Source organism: Malaclemys terrapin, chromosome 6 (assembly GCF_027887155.1).
Source record: "Malaclemys terrapin pileata isolate rMalTer1 chromosome 6, rMalTer1.hap1, whole genome shotgun sequence".
NCBI classification, from domain to species: Eukaryota; Metazoa; Chordata; order Testudines; family Emydidae; genus Malaclemys; species Malaclemys terrapin.
The window spans coordinates 48,593,173-48,613,673 of record NC_071510.1 but is presented as its reverse complement, the minus strand read 5'-3'; the positions used below and the strand labels follow the sequence as shown (position 1 = coordinate 48,613,673).

The window sequence follows — 20,501 nt, the reverse complement described above, 5'->3', positions numbered from 1 at the left end:
CTTTCCTATATTTACCATAAAAAATACCTTGAATACTTCAGATACAGAGGTTATCTGTGTGCAAAATACTTGTTTATCTAAGATAGTCAGCAAGTTTAAGAGCTACCACTGTGCACCTTTAAAGTGAATAACTAGTATTTGATTGGAAATGTGTGCATTTTCCCATCAAATTACAATCATATTCTGTCCTATTGGTGATTGATTGATATTCCATCTTTCACCACTGAGATCAGACACCAAGCAACCTACTGTAAGGTCACAATTTGAAAACTACAAAAATATGGGCTTGACCCAACAACCATTGAACTCAATGGAAGGACTCTTATTGCTTTCAAAGGGCATTGATCTGTTCCTATTTCAGTTAAAAATGTAGGAGTCAGATTCAGTACTAGGCCTCCTCTCTCACTGTACTGTGGCCCTCAGGCAGGCAGGCAACATAACCCAAAAGTGGATGGCACTAGCTGAAAAGGAGGCATCGACAGGAAGCAGGGAAAGGACTGATTCAGATGGTCTCCTATGGAAGCAACAAAGGAACTCGGTTTTGGCCCTTGGTCCCTCCGCTCACCCCCACACCAATTCCAAAGACCAGGCAGTTCCTTCATTTCACTGCATTACAGGCTAATAAAACAACTGGTGGTTGTTTTTGACACATTTTCCTACACCTGTCAGCATGGTTCAAAATTAAGTTGGCCACCTAGTAAAGCGAAGGAAAAAAATATTAAAAATGGAAAATACTTTTTTAAGTATACCTCACAATGTTACTAACAATACAAAATAATGCATTTATATTGTAATGTGTGATCATTTGCATGATTATTTTTGCAAAGATGAATTTATATCTTATTGAATGTTTCATCGTAATACTTTACTGCATAAGAGTTGCAGGGCAACAGATACCAAATGAGGTATGTCCCTTAAACTACAGAATGTGTGGCCATGGTAAATTAAACTCAGTCTCTCAATCTCAGACATAATGAAAGTGGGGAAAGAGAGAGGAAGAGAGAAATAATGGGCCAGATTCTGAGCCCTTTCCACATATTCCACCTACTTATGATTTAGATTGATATTGATGGTGGCCTTTAAATTTTCCTAAAAACAGATAACTTTTTCTCCTAACTATAATATGCCTTTCCCCCCCTATATTTAACTATAGGAAACAGTTTCAGATACCCTTTTGGCCCCTTTGTCTGTATGCATTATGATAGTCTTTAGTTACATGATTACCTGTCTTTTATCATAGTTTTTTGTGTATAATTTCAGAGGGTTTTAATAAAGTAAACTGAAAAACCAGAAATTCCACCATGCAGCTTTGTATCAACATCCACATTGGTTATCAGCAGGGTGGGAACCTTTAGATCCACTATACAGACCTCTGCCGCTTGAGCAAATGGAGTCACAGACAGCAGTAATATGTTCTCATCATCCTGCATGTGGACAAGCACTAGAGAGGGATGGGATATGCACTTGGCCAGTGGGTGTCCTAGATATTTGCTGACAGCAGATGAATTGTGATGCTCAGAAATCTTGGTTTCCATTCTAGGCTCTGGGAGGGAGTGTACTCTAGTGGACACAGCCCTTTCTGCCCCGTCTAAGTCCTGCCTCTTCCTCACTTCTGGCTCCTTATCCCAGTTCCATTCTCCTTGCCAACTTTGTCCCAACCCCCTCTCTTCCGTTTTCTCATCCCAGTCCCAGTCTCCTTTCCCAGCTAGTTCCAGTCCTACGTCCACCACCTCATCCAATCTCACTCTCTCTCTCTCTCACGTCCTCGCCTCAGCCCCTCCAATCCCTGGCTCCTAGGCCTAGTCTCTTTACCCAGCCAATCCTAGTTCCCCTCCACTCCTCCACACACCTTCCTGTCAGATCTGTCTCCCCTCCTTGTCCCTCCATTCTCCCCAACAATGGTTCTTAGTCCCAGTCTCCTTTTCCAGCCAGTTCCAGTCTCCCCCAGCTTCTCATCATACCTGTATTCCTCTGCAGCCAACTTGCTTTCAGTCCCACCCCTGTGTCTGATATTGGATCTTTAGTCTCCTTTCCCAGTGTCTCCTTGCCCAGCCAGTCCCAGTTTCTATCCCTACTCCAGTCCCAGTCTCACCAGATTCCTTGTCCAATCTACTCCTTTCTCTTTCCCTTGTCTGGCTTTTGTGCCCTCTGCATTTGAATTAAGCAGCTTCCTCTTCCATGCTGCCTGGGTGCCAGCATGGTTATCATTAAGAGCAGAGGAGACAGAGAGGCTCTTTACTCTCAGTTCCAGTATCTGGCGCAGAACAGGGGGAACAGCCATTATAGGAAAAGACCCTGTAGCCCTGGGCTGTGAGGGGATGGAACATGCTCAACCATTCTGTGGGCATGGCACAGGTACAGTCTGCTCCCAAGTAGGAGCTGAGATGCTGGAGCATGCCCAGCACAGAGAGACTATTTAGGGAATTTAGCTGCTACAATAGAATAAGCCCCTATTCAGCAAATTTCAAAAGCTTTTAATTTGGCCAAATGATTGGTAGATTTCCTCAGAGTTGGCAAAAGGCATATCCCTGACAAAAAAGCTATCTCCTGCCAAATGTTAAGTCTAGGGGCACTAGAGCAGTTCAAAGAAAAGTCACTAGAATTTTTTAACATTGGCCAAAAAATGTATTTTCCCTGGTTCTTGGAAATGGCTGTACCGTTTTGGCTAAAATTAAAAAGAAAAGAAAAAAAAGAAATCAGCCTCAGGCAGATATCTGCATGGAAACATTCAGCCTGAATGGTTAACATTTGAAAAGTTATAAGCAACTAAAACAAGGTTTTATAATGAGAAGTATCTGGCACCCTGAATACCTAATCATGATCCAGAATGTTTGTTTTACAAAGCAGTTTTAAGTAGTATTATCCCCATTTTCCAGCCCTGCCTATGATACTTCCCAGCAAAAGAGTACAGGGGGGTGGTGGTGAAGCAGACAGGTTGCTGTGAATTAATGTGCAGGTCTCATGATGCCCATTCATTTCAGAGCACCTTTCAAATGTCATTTGAAGGCAGCATATGGACCTAAGATAGAATGACCACCATTAAAATATGTATGAGTTTTACTAAGTGCAATGGTGCTTATGTTTAATTCCAGGGAGGCCTAGGTATCACTGGGATGTAGAAAATGGCAGAGACTCCAAAAGTTAATGAAGCTTAAGAGTAATAGGGTGATGAATGATTTAAAAGCCACATGGCTCAATAATGGTTTAAATCCACAGCCCACGGTGGAGGGGAAGTGTAAACAGGAGTACAGCTATTCTGCTAGGGTACCGCTGGACTGCTCCTCTGTACAGCATCTGCTACTCAGCCCTTTATGAATGGAAAATGGATCAGTGACCTTAACGTCACCCTTCCTGCCTCTTCTCCTCTACTTTGGGAGGGCTCATTACAGCATCAGAACTATCCTGTGGACTTCACACAAACTTCCGCACACATGCACAAGAGCAGAGGCTTTTTGTGCCATCAAACATTTTGCATATGCAATTGTGATAATTAGGTGCCAAACTCCAGCATGTGTGCTCTCAAAATAAATGCATGTCTAAATAGGTGCCCATGCAAAATCTGTGAACCCAATATTGAGGGCTGGGTTGAGGATGGCTGAAAACTTTGACCTGAGGTTTTTACAGTGGCACACAAGATTCTAGTTGATGATTCCCACTGAAATCAGGGAGATTAATGCCCCATACATATTCTTGATGATACAAGGAAAAGAAGGTATTAAGGAAAGAGCTCAATATAAATGAAATTGTTTTTTATTGCATAGAAGTTGAAACGGGCACTAACAATATCCTGAAGCGGGCTGTCACAGTTTTTAACTTGTTTTTGTTTGAGTGCTGTCTCCTTCAAGCACCCCTTAGCCAGCATTTGGGGTCAAAGATGCGATCCAAATACATAAAACATAATGTTATAAACAAGGCTACAATAGTTGCTTTACAATGTGACATGCTAGTCATGTTTAACCGATCCATGTAAAGCATGATAAACTTCCTAACTGTAAGAACAGTAGGACAACAGAATAAACTGCCTAGGGAGGTTGTGGAAGCTCCTTCACTGGAGGTTTTCAAAAGGAGGCTGGATGATAGCCATCTGTCTTGGATGGTTTAGACACAACAAATCCTGCATCTTGGAAGGAGGCTAGACTAGATGACCTTGTGGTCCCTTCTAACCCGGTGGTTCTATGATTCTATGACATGGCATTATAAATGCTATCTGTGAATTGATATTAGTTTACTTGGAAGGTGCATGTTGAAATTCTCAAAGGTAGCATACTGTCAGTATTTAAAGTTCAGGGGGGAATAAACCAAACAATTTTGCATATACAGCACTCAGCTGTGCTTCTATAAGAAGCTCTGCTGCTTACTCGGTTGTACTAAATCTGCACTGACATTATGGTATACTGAAGGACAAGGCTTTAGATAACTGGAATGAACTGTGCAATGTGACTGACAGAGCAAATATCATTTTTCTGCACTCTCCTCTGTTTATGTCTTGTAGCTTCAGGGTTTTATTTTTAATTGTATTTCAACTTTCCCCCACAACATGCACTGTTCTCTCCTGTCTCTCTTTGATCTTCTCATTTTCAGACATCTGGTTTTTAAATAGCTGCTATTATGACTAAAGTCAGCATATTGCTCCATCAGCCCCTGGCAGTACTGGTACCACAACCAACTGCATATCTTCTCCTACTACCTCTCTGGAGACTGATTGTGCTAGGTCTGCAACCTGTTCATACTGTAGGCCTGAGATTTGAAAGTCTGTGTGTGTCTCCAAACCAAGGTTCAAACATTAACATCACAATATGCTAGTGTGTCATCAAACGCACATTCTTTCTTCATGTAGGCTTTATTCAATGCCAGATGTGTGTGAATAATACAGAAACCGTGGGTATGTAGTTATGCATCATGTATCGTTGAATATAGTTTAACAAATTAGACCATCTATCTCAAGAATTTAACAGTATTGCAAAGATGATTTATATTATTAAATATGGTTCATTTTTCCTCTTATTTTTAACTGGTGTAAAGAGAGGCCTCTTGAAGATATACATATATACATATTCAGTCTAGAGTATGTGAATGAAACTCCCATAGAAAGTTCTAGGCCAAATTCAATGGTAATATATATTCTATTATAATTTATAGATCAGGGAAAAGTTGGTCATAAAACAGCTGTCCATGGTGATATCATGAGTGATAATAGTGTAGCTTTCACTTACTTGGCTTTCAGATGTTGTACAAACTGTGTGTAACTCCAATGCCAGTTAGATTGTGAACTCTCCTGGGCATGGACTGGCTGTTCATCTGTTTGAACAAACCCAACACATGGGGCCCACTCTGATCCTAACTCGGAGATTCTGAATGCTACTGTAATATAAATGAATAGTGATAGGCATACTAAACAAGTCCCACTGTGCCCCCATTAACTTATGAATCACCATCTCCAACACTCCCAGGGCCAAGTGAGTTTAAGCAAAGTGGTCATAGCTCCTGTTGTGTCAGATTCCTATCTCACATTACTGTGAATCAAGAGTAATGTTATTGAAGTCAATAGAGTTATACTAATGTGACAGCAATGTGAGGTCAGAATTAGGCCAAATGGGAGGAGTTATGCCCATTTATATCAGAGGCAGAATTCGGTCCCCACTGAATACAAAATTGGTGTAATTTATCCTTGTTTTGGACATGTAATGAATATCATATAATGAAATTTACACTATTTTGCCACTTAAAGTAATTTATTCATCATCTAATTATCTTAAGTCAGAATTAATTGTGGCTGCAGATGATTACATTGTAGGTGAAAATTGGGGGCAGGTTTGAGGACTGTCTGAAAATTTGTGACTTGATTTTTTCAGTGTGTGCACCTACTACTCTAGTTAAGTCAATGATAGCTGCATATGCTTAGCACCTATGATAATCAGTCAGTTGGGGCCTTGAACTTTGTTGATGACTGCTCTGACTCTTTTGGTTCTTCTCTGACTTTCTTGTTCACCTTAATTGCCCTGCATTAACACTCCCGTTCACTACAATTGTAATTCCCTAAACCTTGTTTTTACCAACAAGATGTATTCATAGATTAAAGTAGTCCCAGAATTTTACTTGACTCTTTATTCTCTTTCCCCTTATATCTGTCTTCTTGCAAGGTCTAAACTTAGGGTTTACCTCACCTCTCATTTAGACTCCTGTAAATCAAGAGTAGTGCCAGTAAAGTAAAGTAATATGGTTATAAAACTGATCAGTTTACAGCCAAGCTGAAAATATATTCCCTAGGTACATCATTCTTTATTAGTATCAATCTGGAAGTGGCTGGCAGGAAGGCCTAATCTTACATAGACTTTTGTTTCACCACTGAAGTAAGGGGAAAAAAGAGTCTGGAGCACTAGGCAATAGTCAATATGGAGGAATATTCTTGTAAGACATTACAAAGTAGCTTTTCCACCAGACCCTACAGAAGTGATGAATAGTAGCCATGGAACCTACATTGAAACTAAACAATTTTTTCATGCATGGAATATATATTTCAGTTCTAAAACTAGCAAATGAAAATGATCTGTATGCAATATCTCTTATTAAATGCAATAAACAAGTCAATTCAGACCATCTGACCATTATCAACACTTGCAAGCTGTGTTTTGGATTTAGTTCAGGAGTTCTTACTAAATTTTGGGTTAAAATGAATAGCAACCCCGGATCCTCAATATTTGCTAGGTTTGATAAGCTATAGAGAACAAGGCAGTGTCAGGTTTCTTTCCTAGAAAAATTCCCCACAGCTGCTGTACAATAAATATATGACTATCCATAGATGTAGTTACAGTAATTGGCTCATTTCTCTTCAGTCAATACATTGTACGAGACAAACCATTTTTGTCTTACAATATTGTATTTTTGAATAATAGCTTATGTATATTCAGCTATCTCTGTGTGTGTCTAATATATATAGAGACAGACAGGATATAAATATAATACAATGCACAATATATAGGTGTATATACTTAATGAGCATGGTTGGGAATGTCACATATAGAGCATTGTGCATGTAGCGCATCATGCAGCTATCAAAGTAAAGCTCTTATTAGATCTTCTAAATAGAATAAAATAGCATTGCTGAATATTTCTACAGAGGAAGGGTACCTAATGGATAATGTAATCAGCAGACACTGACATTTAAAAGGCAGCTGACTCACCTGTCCGAAGCCAATGTGATTTTTCTTCCGCTAAAGCAGTGGTCCCCAAACAGTGGAATGCACCCCTTAGGAGGGTGCGGAGGAACATCTAGTGGTGCAGAGAGGCCCGGGTTCCACTCCTGGCTGGGGGCAGGGTGCAAACACATTCCATTACAGGTAAGGGGGGAGTGAGAGGAAATGTTTGGGCACCACTGCACTAAAGGGATATGGTTTCTACAGAGCTGAGGACCATCTTTCTGAGCCAGATGGGGCTGAGTTTTCTGTAGAAGTAACATGCTGTGAGGAATCAGAGCCTGCATCAGAGCAAGTCTCCAGGTAACCTAACTAGTGCAGCTGACTTTGTAGTAGTCTGCCTGACTGGCTACACTACCTGGCTGGTTTGAAGAGCCAGCAGACATGCTCTTAAGCCCAGCAGCAGCAGTAGTTCAATGGCTGCTCAAATGTTTGCCCACACTGCAATAGCTCCTGTCCCTACTTGTTCTCCGCTTACTTCTTCCTTGTTCCAACCTTGGATCCAGCCCTACTCTTGCCTTGGGCCCAGCCCTGCTTGTGTCTTTCCTCACTCCAGGTAACCCAGTTCTGACCCTTGGCTCCAATTCCTGACTTTGGCTCTGCCTGTTGGCTCTGGCATTTGGCTTCTGACTCTAGTTATGACCCTGGGCTCTGATTCCAGGTTATGGACTCCTGCTCCAACCACTAGGCACCACTGCCTATGTCCCCATCACATAACAGTTTAAGCATTCCCAACAAAAAGCTGATATGGCAGTTACGGATCCTACAAAGGCCAATATCGCTGATGAAGATAGTGGGAGTCCTACAGACCTTGCAGGCCCAAGTTGGTACCCTGCAGGCACAGAATGTGGTTCTGAAAGCTCAAGGCATGCCACCTTCAACTCCAAACACTGCTCCCTATGAACCCAAGCGCCCATTAACTGACAAGTTAAATGGTGATTGTGACAAATTTTGTGGATTCCTATCAGTGTCAGTTCCTATTTCTGCCATGCACATGGTCGTATCCCACTGACCAAGCCAGGGTGGGATTGATTATTATCCTGCTTATTGGGGAGGCTCTGGCTTGGGAGTCTCCACTCCAGGAGAAATCCAGTCCACTTCTGAGACAATTTGAGGACCTTGTTAGACTATGGCTTTAATGATCCACTTCGGGTGTTGTGGCAGAGAAACTGGCCAGTTGCTAAATATGCAGTGGAGTTCTGACACTTGGTAATAGACACTGAGTGGAACAAAGCCACCCAGCATTATCATTTCTGACTCAGCCTAAATGACAATAACTAGAATGGGTGGAATGCCCGTTCAGCTTTATGTATTAAAGCTGGATGCTTTAATTGACCTATGTATCAAGATTGACAACCACCAGACCAAAATGGTTCTCCGAGCTTCTGCCAGCTCTAGTCTTCACATTACACTACTCTACAGCCAAAATGCTTCTGAAATAAATGTAGTCAAACTTTACTAATTCTGGGTCACTGAGAACGAAAATGATGCTTAAAATTGTTGATTGGCTCTAGTTTCCAAGATATGCTATTGGGTCAGTATATACGACCCTTGACTTGGGAATGGTGGAGGATAAGTGAGTTATAAAGGGAAGGGATCTCAATTTAAACCAGAAATTACTAAAATACATCTTTGACTGGATCTATGAATAACTCTATGACTGGGTTTGGACAGTACTTGCTTTTTAGGCAAAACAATGAATGATGCAATCTGAAGCTGGTATTGCATCATACATTATATGAATTGCATCATGTTATTCCTAGAAGTCATGGATGATGCAATCATAACGAAACTTACATCACTCTGCTGAACAAATTGCCCTATATCAGCTCTAGAAATCATACAGTGTCATGCTCTCTTATTTGTCAGTGCTTGATTTTGCAAAGGGACACATTTCTGTTTAGCCAAAGTGAGCAGAGATGCCTCGTACTTGTGTGAACAGTGCAGATAACTTCTGCTATGTTTGTGGTGAAGTGACTTTTGCATCACAAAAGCGCAGTATAACCACTATGGTTAAGAAAGCCTATCACCTTTATTTTGGCTGCAAAATTGGAGATCAGGACAAGAGGTGGGCCCCACACATCTGCTGCAACACTTGTGCAACAAATCTTCGCCAGTGGTTGAACAGGAAAAGGAAATCTATGCCTTTTGCAGTGCCAATCATTTGGAGAGAGCCAACAGATCATACCAGCAATTGTTACTTCTGCATGGTGCCTCCAGTTGGGAAAGGTGTGTCAAAGAAGAAAAAGTGGACTGTGAATTGTCCAAACATTCCACCAGCTATACGCCCAGTACCCCACGGAGAAGGACTGCCGGTTCCCGATGCACCAGAATCATTCTCACTTGAGTCAGACGAGGAAGAGGATGAAACTTCTGGTCCTGAACCATCAATGTCACAGGACCCACATTTTCTCCCATCCTCCTCCTCTGAACCACACCTCCTAACACAAGGTGAACTGAATGACCTTGTCAGGGATTTGGAACTACCCAAGAGTAAGGCAGAGCTTTTGGGCTCCAGACTACAGCAGTGGAATCTCCTGGCAGGTGATGTTAGGGTTTCCATGTTCCGTGACCGTCAAAAGGATCTTGTCCCATTCTTCTTCATGGAAGGTGATTTTGTAGCCTGCAACAACATCAATGGTGTGATAGCAGCCCTCAACAGCGTTCACGATCCAGATGAGTGGAGACTGTTCATTGATTCATCGAAGACGAGTCTTAAAGCTGTTTTACTGCATCATGGCAATGTTTTGCCATCAATTCCAGTTGGTCATGCAGTCCATATGAAGGAAACCTATGACAACATGAAATAACTTTTGAGGTGCATAAACTATGACCAACATCAGTGGCAGCTTTGTGGTGATTTGAAGGTTGTTGCTCTCTTGCTTGGTCTGCAGACTGGATACACAAAGTACTGCTGTTTTCTCTGCGAATGGGATAGTCATGCAAGAGATTCCCACTACATCAAGAAAGATTGTCCACTCCGACAGTCATTGGAGCCTGGGAGGAAAAGTGTTCAGCATACACCACTTGTTGAATCAAGAATGATTTTGTTACCACCCTTACACATCAAGCTGGGTCTGATGAAGAACTTTGTCAAGGCCATTGACAAAACACAAGCAGATTTCAAGTACCTCCATGGAAAGTTTCCAAGGTTAAGTGAAGCTAAGATAAAGGAAGGTGTCTATGTTGGTCCTCAGATTTGTGAACTTCTTCAAGATCATGCATTTGATCATGCACTGCGTGGCAAGGAAAAGACGGCATGGAAAGCCTTCCAGTTATTGGCAATAAATTTTCTCGGAAACAACAAGGTCGTTGGTGGAAAACCTCCTCAAGGCATACAAAAGCCTTGGTTGCAACATGTCACTAAAGATACATTTTTTGCACTCTCCTCTAGATTTTTTTCCACCGAACTGCGGAGCAGTGAGTGACGAGCACGGTGAGTGATTTCACCAGGACATTGCAACAATGGAGAAATGCTATCAGGGCAAATGGAGCCCATCAATGCTTGCAGACTATTGCTGGACAGTGACAAGAGATGCTCCATTTAATGAATACAAGAGACAAGCCAAGAAGCTCCAAGTAGACACTGAATAGGACTAAACTATGTACATAATAGTTTTTTGCCTTTTGTTTCATAATAAATTTTATTTATATTACCCTTTTGCTGATTTTTAAAGTGTTACATAAACAGGACAGGTGAAATATTATCATGTAAAGCAACCATAAACACATGAAAAGACCTATGTTTACAATTTATGATTAAAACTCTACTATCTACATAATATACATAGACATAAAATGTAAAAAGTTAAATATTTTAGAAACAGTAGCCAATCAGTTGTTTTAATTATCATATTTGAATTCAGCACATCAAAATACATAATAAATAGCACATTTTATCTCTGAAGCAGACGACTTCTCAAAAAATGTAGACCAGTGTTACCAGTCCCTTCCTCATTGCTTGAATCCATGCAAGCTGACCAGGTTTGTCCCTTCTTCTCCAATATGAAGAAGAATCAATACAGGGCATCTTGCTGATGCCAATACTGCTGGGAACCAGGACACTTTGGCAGGCCATTTTGATGCAAAATCCAAGCTGCAACTGGGTCAGGAAACACCAATTCCCAGTCCTGATATTAGGCTGAGTTGGCACATTTCCCCCTCCCCTCAGTCCACTCAAACACCTATCTACTAATATCTAGGTAATGGCGGATCAGCATCCAACACATCTCCAACTGCCTCTCTAGCTCTGGCATTCTGTGATGCCCGACAAGAGTTTAGAGGTGCTAGTGGACTTGAGTGCCTAAGGCAATTTCATGCATCTGGAGTTCATCTGAGCACACAAGATGCCCACCCAGCACAAGGACACACTTGAGTTAGTGAAGTCCATAGATGGGTCATTCAGGACTAGTCACCCATCAGACAGCTCCCCTAAGAGGTAACAACCCTTCCAGGCCAGCAAGAAGTCCTCCAGCTTGTGCTAATTCATACACTGTATTCACAAGTTGTCCTTGGCATCCCTTGGCTCATGCATCTGCTGGTAGTCAGGCACAGTATGCTTTGACTACTCATCTTGCTGACAATCCTGTTTCTGGAGAGCTGACCCTGGAACCCACAATCCTTTGCAGTTTACTTGGTCCTCCAACGAATTCAGAGACGTGAAGAGAGGATACAAAGGCAATGTGGCAACCCTCCTGTCCTCCTCAATGGCTCCAGGAATTTCTGTTTAGATATCAACACTATGCTGATGTGTTTGCCAAAAAGCCAATACTCTATCACCTCATCACAGCTATAACTGCCTCATTCACCTTCAGCAGGGAGCAGAGGTTCCCTTCATGAACATTTTCTCCCTCTCCAAAACCCAAACAACAGGCACACTGGAGCTACCTTGCATGCACATGCTATAATTTTTTTTTAGAGGGAAAAAATATCTTATTTTTTGTTCAGCAAAAACTATTTGCTGAATTCGACCTGAACTGCAGTGTTGGTGAATTAACTATTTGATTAAAAATTTTGCCCAACAAATGTACATGACAGCGAAAACAAGTTTTTAGCCCTCATACATGGACGTGTGTATGTGTGTGTATGTATGTGCATATATCTATCTATATCTATATATAAAAAAAGGCTGTTGATTAATCACAGTTAACTCACATGATTACTCAAAAAAAGTAATCACAATAAAAAAATAATCGTGATTAATTGCACTGTTACACAAAAGAATATTAATTGAAATTTATTAAATATTTTGGATGCTTTTCTACATTTTCAAATGTATTGATTTCTATTACAACACAGAATACAAAATGTACAGTGCTCACTTTATATTATTTTTATTAGAAATATTTTCACTGTAAAAAAGATCAACAAAAGAAATCGTATTTTTCAATTCACCTCATACAAGTACTGTAGTGCAATCTCTTTATCGTGAAAGTGTAACTTACAAATGTAGATTTTTTTTTGTTACATAACTGCACTCAGAAACAAAACAATGTAAACTTTAGAGCTTACAAGTCCACTCGGTCCTACTACTTGTTCAGCCAATCGCTCAGACAAACAAGTTTGTTTACGGGAGATACTGCTGACTGGTTCTTATTTACATCACCAGAAAGTGAGAACAGGTGTTCACATGGCACTTTTGTAGCTGGTGTTGCAAGATATTTATATGTCAGATATGCTAAACATTTGTGTGCCCTTTCATGCTTTGACCACCATTCCAGAGAACATGCTTCCATGCTGATGATGCTCATTAAAAAAATAATGTGTGGATTAAATTTGTGACTGAACTCCTTAGGGCAGAATTGTACGTCCCATGTTCTGTTTTATCCACATTCTGCCATATATTTCATTTTATAGCAGTCTCGGATGATGACCCAGCACTTGTTCATTTTAAGAACACTTTCACAGCAGATTCGACAAAACACAAAGTGGGTACCAATGGGAGATTTCTAAAAATAGCTACAGCACTCAATCCAAGGTTTAAGAATCTGAAGTGCCGTCCCAAATCTGAGAGGATCAAGGCATGGAGCATGTTTTCAGAAGTCTTAAAAGAGCAACACTCTGATGCTTAAACTACAGAACCCAAGCCACCAAAATAGAAAATCAACCTTCTGCTGGTGGCATCTGACTCAGATGATGAAAATGAACATGCGTCAGTCCACTCTGCTTTGGATCGTTATTGAGGATAACTCATCATCAGCATGGACGCATGTCTTCTGGAATGATGGTTGTCCCTTCATGCTTCATATGAATCTTTAGCACATCTGGCAATATCTTGCAACACCAGCTACAAAAGTGCCATGTGAACACCTGTTCTTGCTTTCAGGTACCATTGTAAACAAGAAGTGGGCAGCATTATCTCCTGCAAATGTAAACAAACTTGTTTGTCTGAGCGATTGGCTGAAGTAGGACTGAGTGGACTTGTAGGCTCTAAAGTTTTCCATTGTTTTATTTCTGAATGCAGTTATTTTTTGTACATAATTCTACATTTGTAAATTCAACTTTCATGATAGAGATTGCATTACAGTACTTGTAGTAGGTGAATTGAAAAATACTGTTTTTGTTTTTTATAATGCAAATACTTATAATCAAAAATAAATATAAAGTGAGCACTGTACACTCTGTATTCTGTGTTGTAATTGAAATCAATATATTTGAAAATGTAGAAAACATCCAAAATATTTAAATAAATGGTATTCTATTATTGTTTAACAGTGCAATTTTTTTAATTGCTTGAGAGCCCCAGTATATATAGTTGTATCATTTTGCATGTCATATTACTGTGGGTGTCTATCCCACACAGAAAAACAATACAAATAAATGACTACGTCCAATCCTGCTTTTAAAATTCTCATTGAATTCAATGAAAGCTTGACACAAGTAAGGACTTCAGTATCAAGCAGGCTGTAGCCCCATGTTTGCTGTAACTAGATGTTTCTATGTGGCACATTGCATTTTCTCAGTATTTACTTGTAGTGTTACTCATTTTGGCTGTACATCTTCACTACCCGCCAGATTGGTGGGTAGGAATCGATCCCCAAACATGCTCCCTGTCGACTCTGGAACTCCACCAGAGCGAGATGCGGAAGCGGAGTCGACGGGGGAGCCACAGCCGTCGATCCCGCACTGTGAAGACGCGAGATAAATCGATCTAAGATACATCAACTTCAGCTACGCTATTCTCATAGCTGAAGTTGCGTATCTTAGATCGATTCTCACCCCCCCCCCCCCCCATGTAGACCAGTGTCTAGTGAAGATTGTGAGTTGAGTGAATTCATCTCCTGGCAGATATGGTCAGCACCTCTTAGGAGAATGTCTTAAAAATTACTCTTTGTTTAAATTTAGAAGATAATGAAAAAACAAACTCAAGACTAGACAAAAGAACTACTACTAATTGACAATGCAAACAATTATTCCTTATGACAGGTTTCAGAGTAGCAGCCGTGTTAGTCTGTATCCGCAAAAAGAACAGGAGTACTTGTGGCACCTTAGAGACTAACAAATTTATTAGAGCATAAGCTTTCGTGGACTACAACCCACTTCTTTAGATATAGATAATTATTTCTTTAGTCCTTCATACATAGTATTAGTATTTTTTTAAGTGAGAGAGCTGTCTTAGACTCATCTGTCTTCCTCTAGTTTTAATGCCAGTTGGATGAACACATCTCTTGATAGGAGTGGGAATTATTAGTGATCCTCCTTTTCTTGTTTGCATCTAGAAGATGCTCATGATCCCAGTAAGGGTTTCAGATATCCAGGCCATGTCTCAAAGAGTGATAGTTTACATAATTTCTCCTCTTTTTTCTAAGCAACAAATACCAGCAAAGCATAGTCAGGAAAAGACTTGCTTGAACTTTTTGTGTGTGTTTTAAGTCAGTGCTTCTTCAGCTAAGACTAGAACAGGTATTGATTCTCAATTTATATTTTGCAATATAAATGGAGAATGAACACATGTCCTGTATAGTAATTGAGCTGGAGAGGGATTTAACATCCAAAATATTGATTAGAATCTGCTTACTTATGCACCATTGATTGTGAATTGCAGTTAATCCTCTTATCTGAAACACTGTGGTTTCTTTCTGTATGAAGTTGAGACTCGCATTCTAATAATTGTCTAACAGTGATTTCATGTTGCTTCTACATCAAACACACACACAATTTACAAACTCCAGGTACCATCCTTTCTGGCCTCCATCTTAACATAACACTTTTTTTTTTGACATAGTAATTGGATGTAATGTGATTTTATTCAACACCTAGAGAAATATAAAGCAGGTTCTCAGGTCAAAGCTTCATGCTGCTCAAGCTAAAGCAGGACTGGCAGGTGTCAGTACCTATCCCTGTAAATAGTAGCTAGTGAGCTGTGAGCCATTTATCAAGTCTGTCTTCGAAGTTAGGTTAGAACTTGAGGAATATAAGGAGTCAGAGAATATAGGAAATTACACCATGGCAATCTGATGAAATATTAGTGAGATAAAAAGTGCCAGCTCAGTACTAATCTGGTACATATAATAGACCCTGAGACAAACATTCTGGAACATGCTTCCTCAAACAAAAAGCCAATTTAGATATTTTTTCCAGTGTTGGTTCCTGGTTATAATTTTCAGTAAGCGGTGTTCAGTGCATTAACCTGAACATGCTGTTTTCCCCTGACAGATAATTGTGATGATCAGCTGGTGTCCGCCTTGCCTCAGTCTTCATTCAGCAGTTCATCAGAGCTGTCTAGCAGTCATAGTCCTGGCTTTGCAAGGCTTAATCGAAGAGATGGTGAGTCTATTTTCTATTGATTTCTGCTTAATTTCCTCATTTTTTCCAAAACATTTTATTACATAGAAAAAAGTAAATGAGGGTCAGTGAGTATTTTCACCTTTTCTTGCATAGAATGTTGAAATGATAAAGAGTGAGCATATTTTTTTTAAAAAATGTGTTTAAGGTTTTAGAAAACATAGGATTTTTATCACTGGGAGTTAGACCATTGTGTCATATACAAGTATCGAGGAGAGCTGTGGACATAACTGCATACATACTACTGGAGGAGTTTCGGTAATTTCATTTAATACTAATAGTAGATGAAGCTGAATTGATTCAGAAAATCTATTTGGATAAGCATCCAAATGTTTGGATACTCGAATTCATGAAATTGGACTGGAAATCTATCAAGAAAAGGCTTTTTCATTCGTTTTCTAGTATCTCTGTTTCTATCATTAACATCAATGGTGCCAGGATTACACTCCATAAGAACATTTCCAACACATCTGTTTTCATTCCTGGCAGATATAAGGAAGTGCAAAGGTATATATACCAATATGGGGGCAAGTGGATATCCACTGGTAATATATGTTACCTGGTTGGGAATATGGGTAATTGCTAGAGGTCATTGAAAAAACGATAATATTGTCATGAAAAGATTTATGAAAATTTGTTTTGCTTTGTGGAAATTCAAAATGTTGATGAAAATTCAAATTTTTAATTTATTTGACCATTTAATAATGGCACCATATGCATTCACCTAACTTACACTAGAAGCTAATGACAAAAACTGCAACTACTGCTTTTTTGGGCCTTTTTTTTTTTTTTTTTTAGTGAAGGACAGCAGACGGTTGCTCGTTAGGTGAGCATGCAATTGTGCATCTACATTTGCATGCAAAATACTAGGAATTATACAAGCAAACGTAGGTGTGCAAATATGTACTGAACTCTGGTCTCTTGTAATGACAGCATGTCCTTTATATCTACCCAATTTCCATACTGTATTCTTATATATGGTTTCCATATCAGATAGGTTAATTTCTGGAATTAATGTATACAAATGGACTTTATGATACATCTTATTGTTTAATTAAAATGCAGTTAAAATTAGAATTTTTTTTAGAAAAACTTTGAATTATTGCTGGAAGATTTATTTAATTTAGATTGTAACAGAGGACTCAGCAAATATTTTCTTTAACTGCTATGTAAGTAACTACAGTATAATGTTAAATGATCTATTGTGTCAAGAAAAGGGAATTGTCTGAGAGAAGAGAAATTTTTGTAATTACCATAAACATATTTTCTGTTGTTAACGACAAAAATCTATTAAAATACTTTGTGTGAAGGACAACTATTCTGAAGCTTTCTGACAGTATCTGTGACATGATCTGAATTCTTTGTCTAGAAAGAAAAATGAGTTAGACATTCATTCAAGGACATATCACTGTTGACATTGTGTACTAGTTGCATATTAGTAATGACTAATTACACTCAAAATCCAAATTAAAAAATAAACATAAGTATTTAGGGCATTGAAGAGAGGAAAAAGTTTGAAATACCAAGAAATTGCAATAATCAGCCTCATTAGACATGTATCCAGGAACTTAGTCATTCTTGTCAATAATGCACTCAAGGCAATTTTTCTTTTTTTCCTGTGTGCCAAGGTGGTTCTTGATCTTACCATCAAAGTGCTACTGATGAGGGAGAACAAAAGCCTTCAGAAAAGATTTTAGGCAGCAATAAAGTGGAATAATGCAAAGTGGAGTTATTGGTAAACCAAAGCCCATTGGCAGAAGTAGCTAAAATATTTCCTTTTATAATTACTTTGTGGGGCCCAAACTCTTAGTTAAGCTACAAATATAGGAAGACATCAGAATTTTTTTATGGTTTCTAAACAAGATTGCCTCAAGCTTAGGACTAGACTGCGACTTGGACTACACTCATGTGCAAGTCTAAGGATGAAGTAAGAGCCCACGTTACACCCTTCTGTGATCTACCTGAACCTTGGGATCAGGTGCATAAGAGTAAGCAAGGCTACTCACCTGCTTACTCTCTTTCTGGAGCAGATGGGCAAGCAATGGGCAGTGAAGCTGAGCCAGTTTGGGGCAGAAGGTAGGAATTTTCTGCTGGTCTGTGCCTGTAGTAAATTACTACCCCTGGCAGCAAACAATAAGCAGGGAAGAAACTGTGGCCCAGCTGTGTGCCTGAGTCTTCCAGGGCTACACCTGGGCAGTACCTTCTAGCCATTAGTAATGCAGCATTATTTCAGACACTGAAAAAAACTCTGGTTATTAAGAGGTACTCAAATGCATTCAACTCACCCTATCTATTTAATAAGAATTTGCATATATTGATAAGTATGTAAGATAAGCAGTAATAATACTGGATACTTCCAGAGAGCTTTCTATCCTTGGATCTCCCTGGTACATTGGAACTCCTGTTGCACTCTGAAACTATTTATAGTGAAGTGGAATGAAAGTCCCAAATTGCTTCATTACAACAATGTGTAAATTGTAAATTTGATTAGTGTGAACCTCCGCTTAGAATAAAGTTGTTAAAATAAAATGACTTCATTATAAGAGGGATTGACTGTATTCTGAAGTGTTCTTAAGGATGCTTACCTAGGACCTTCTTTGCATTTCTTCGTGAGAAGATGCAGGATTGTCTCAGTAAGGTGCACTCCCAAAAATGTTAATTCATTTAGCTATATCTCTTAAACTATGAAATCTATCAGCATCATAGATTCATAGATTCATAGATTCTAGGACTGGAAGGGACCTCGAGAGGTCATCGAGTCCAGTCCCCTGCCCGCATGGCAGGACCAAATACTGCCTAGACCATCCCTAGTAGACATTTATCTAACCTACCCTTAAATATCTCCAGAGACGGAGATTCCACAACCTCCCTAGGCAATTTGTTCCAGTGTTTAACCACCCTGACAGTTAGGAACTTTTTCCTAATGTCCAATCTAGACCTCCCTTGCTGCAGTTTAAACCCATTGTTTCTGGTTCTATCCTTAGAGGCTAAGGTGAACAAGTTCTCTCCCTCCTCCTTATGACACCCTTTTATATACCTGAAAACTGCTATCATGTCCCCTCTCAGTCTTCTCTTTTCCAAACTAAACAAACCCAATTCTTTCAGCCTTCCTTCATAGGTCATGTTCTCAAGACCTTTAATCATTCTTGTTGCTCTTCTTTGGACCCTTTCCAGTTTCTCCACATCTTTTTTAAAATGCGGCGCCCAGAACTGGACACAATACTCCAGCTGAGGCCTAACCAGAGCAGAGTAGAGCGGAAGAATGACTTCTCGTGTCTTGCTCACAACACACCTGTTAATGCATCCCAGAATCATGTTTGCTTTGTTTGCAACAGCATCACACTGTTGACTCATATTTAGCTTGTGGTCCACTATAACCCCTAGATCCCTTTCTGCCGTACTCCTTCCTAGACAGTCTTTTCCCATTCTGTATGTGTGAAATTGATTTTTCCTTCCTAAGTGGAGCACTTTGCATTTGTCTTTGTTAAACTTCATCCTGTTTAACTCAGACCATTTCTCCAATTTGTCCAGATCATTTTGAATTATGACCCTGTCCTCCAAAGTAGTTGCAATCCCTCCCAGTTTGGTATCATCCGCAAACTTAATAAGCGTACTTTCTATGCCAATATCTAAGTCGTTGATGAAGATATTGAACAGAGCCGGTCCCAAAACAGACCCCTGCGGTACCCCACTCGTTACGCCTTTCCAGCAGGATTGGGAACCATTAATAACAACTCTCTGAGTACGATTATCCAGCCAGTTATGCACCCACCTTATAGTAGCCCCATCTAATTTGTATTTGCCTAGTTTATCGATAAGAATATCATGCGAGACCGTATCAAATGCCTTACTAAAGTCTAGGTATACCACATCCACCGCTTCACCCTTATCCACAAGGCTCGTTATCCTATCAAAGAAAGCTATCAGATTGGTTTGACATGATTTGTTCTTCACAAATCCATGCTGGCTATTCCCTATCACCTTACCACCTTCCAAGTGTTGGCAGATGATTTCCTTAATTACTTGCTCCATTATCTTCCCTGGCACAGAAGTTAAACTAACTGGTCTGTAGTTACCTGGGTTGTTTTTAGTTCCCTTTTTATAGATGGGCACTATATTTGCCTTTTTCCAGTCTTCTGGAATCTCTCCCGTCTCCCATGACTTTCCAAAGATAATAGCTAGAGGCTCAGATACCTCCTCTATTAGCTCCTTGAGTATTCTAGGATGCATTTCATCAGGCCCGGGTGACTTGCAGGCATCTAACTTTTCTAAGTGATTTTTAACTTGTTCTTTTTTTATTTTATCCGCTAAACCTACCCCCTTCCCATTAGCATTCACTATGTTAGGCATTCCTTCAGACTTCTCGGTGAAGACCGAAACAAAGAAGTCATTAAGCATCTCTGCCATTTCCAAGTTTCCTGTTACTGTTTCTCCCTCTTCACTAAGCAGTGGGCCTACCCTGTCTTTGGTCTTCCTCTTGCTTCTAATGTATTGATAAAAAGTCTTCTTGTTTCCTTTTATTCC

At 39.8% G+C, this 20,501-nt stretch overlaps 1 protein-coding gene across 2 annotated transcripts in view; it reads left to right on the top strand.

The window, feature by feature from the left end:
* CNTNAP4 (contactin associated protein family member 4) overlaps positions 1 to 20,501 on the top strand; it is a 325,511-nt gene that overhangs the window by 34,328 nt on the left and 270,682 nt on the right. For both annotated transcript variants that reach the window (XM_054032729.1, XM_054032728.1), the window contains exon 2: positions 15,849 to 15,959. In XM_054032729.1, coding sequence (XP_053888704.1) covers positions 15,849 to 15,959 — 111 coding nt within the window. The remainder of the gene's footprint in view (positions 1 to 15,848; positions 15,960 to 20,501) is intronic.